The sequence below is a fragment of the Bison bison genome, unplaced genomic scaffold, assembly GCF_000754665.1.
Source record: "Bison bison bison isolate TAMUID 2011002044 unplaced genomic scaffold, Bison_UMD1.0 scf7180017864184, whole genome shotgun sequence".
Lineage (NCBI taxonomy): Eukaryota > Metazoa > Chordata > Mammalia > Artiodactyla > Bovidae > Bison > Bison bison.
In genome coordinates this window covers 1187880-1189144 of record NW_011494756.1, presented here as the reverse complement: position 1 = coordinate 1189144, position 1265 = coordinate 1187880, and the positions used below count along the sequence as shown (strand labels likewise).

Below are 1265 nucleotides of genomic sequence, written 5' to 3'. Positions count from 1 at the left end.
TGGCTCGTGGCGGGTGTGGGGGGACACTTTGCAGAAGCAGCTCCGAGAACTGAGGCTGGAATCTGCCCACAAGCACTCGCAGGAGGGCCAGTGGTGCCTAGAGGAGGCGGGTGACGGGGCAGCCGTCGGGCTCGTCCAGGAACAAGGTGCTGAAGACGTCGTTGAAGAAGCTCGGGTGGTACCTGCAGGCCCGCTCACAGTCCGGGTTGAAGTTCACCTCCAGGATCTGCGGCTGCATCGCCCGCTCCCCTGATGGCACAGGAGCACGGGCTGTCTTACTCCGAGGAGCGGGGGCCTGGGACGGGGGTGCTGGGGGCCGCGAGGCTTCTCCGGGGGGCCTGGCCTGAAGCCTGCTCTGGCAGGGGAAGACCGGGGCTGCCTCCAACCCCGGGAGTGCCACGAGCCACCACACCCCGCTCAGATGCCTAGTTCAGTGGGACCCTGGGCCCCCTCTCCTCGCATGCAGGGCGCCTTTCCTCACGAGCCCTCTCCTGACACCACGGCCACCCGCTTCCCTTTCCTCCTTGTGCTCCACCCTGCAGGCTGCGGACCCTCAGGGTGGGCCTCCTCTGATCCAGGTCTCTGGGCTAATCAGAGAAAAGGGACACAGGATAGAGTGGACCAGGCCGAGGCAACAGCACCCTCTCTCTGTCCCTGGGGGGCTGGCGTGGCGGCTGGAGGATCAGCTCTGGGTAAATGGGGGTGGGGTTGGGGAGCCCCCTCACCATCGGGACGACTGTCCCACTTCAACATGAGGTCAACCGCGTACACGGCCCGGGATGAGGGGTAGTCGCAGAGGCCCAGCGGGGGCGGCCTGGCACACGCCACCTGGAACAGCTCCGTGAAGGCCTGGAAGATTTCAGCCTGGGGGCCAGGGGAGGGGGAGACAGGGTCAGGGGGCCTGCAGGCTGACGCTGGGACCAGCCCCTCAGAGCAGCCCTTCCTGAGCCCTGGTCTCCAAGAGGCCACGTCACCTCCTCCGACGTCCTTCACGACGCGGCTGCGGCCGCCTCTGCCTGACTCTTGCTGCCCTCTCACCTGGTACCCACTCCCTGCAGACCTGTGTACCCCCACCTCAGAGCTGTCATGGCAGGATGGGGGGACCAGCCTGTATCCCCCCAAGTGTGCGATTCCTGGGATGCACAGAGCCCGTGTCTGTTCCAAGGGTGGTCCTGAAGACGCTGCCTGGCTCCTCCCCTCCCCAAGGAGCCCTCGTGACACCCCACTAGGGCCAGAGGGGAGGACGGGGGTCTCGCCCGTACACT

General features: G+C 66.6%; 1 protein-coding gene across 1 annotated transcript in view; it reads right to left on the bottom strand.

Moving 5' to 3' along the window:
- Positions 1-6: 6 nt before the first annotated feature.
- TTLL12 (tubulin tyrosine ligase-like family, member 12) overlaps positions 7-1265 on the bottom strand; it is a 16352-nt gene continuing 15093 nt past the window's right edge. Inside the window, exons 13-14 of the mRNA XM_010843635.1 lie at positions 726-864; positions 7-249 (exon numbers count right to left, since the gene is read on the bottom strand). Of these exons, the coding sequence (XP_010841937.1) occupies positions 98-249; positions 726-864 (291 nt within the window). The 3' untranslated portion in view covers positions 7-97. The remainder of the gene's footprint in view (positions 250-725; positions 865-1265) is intronic.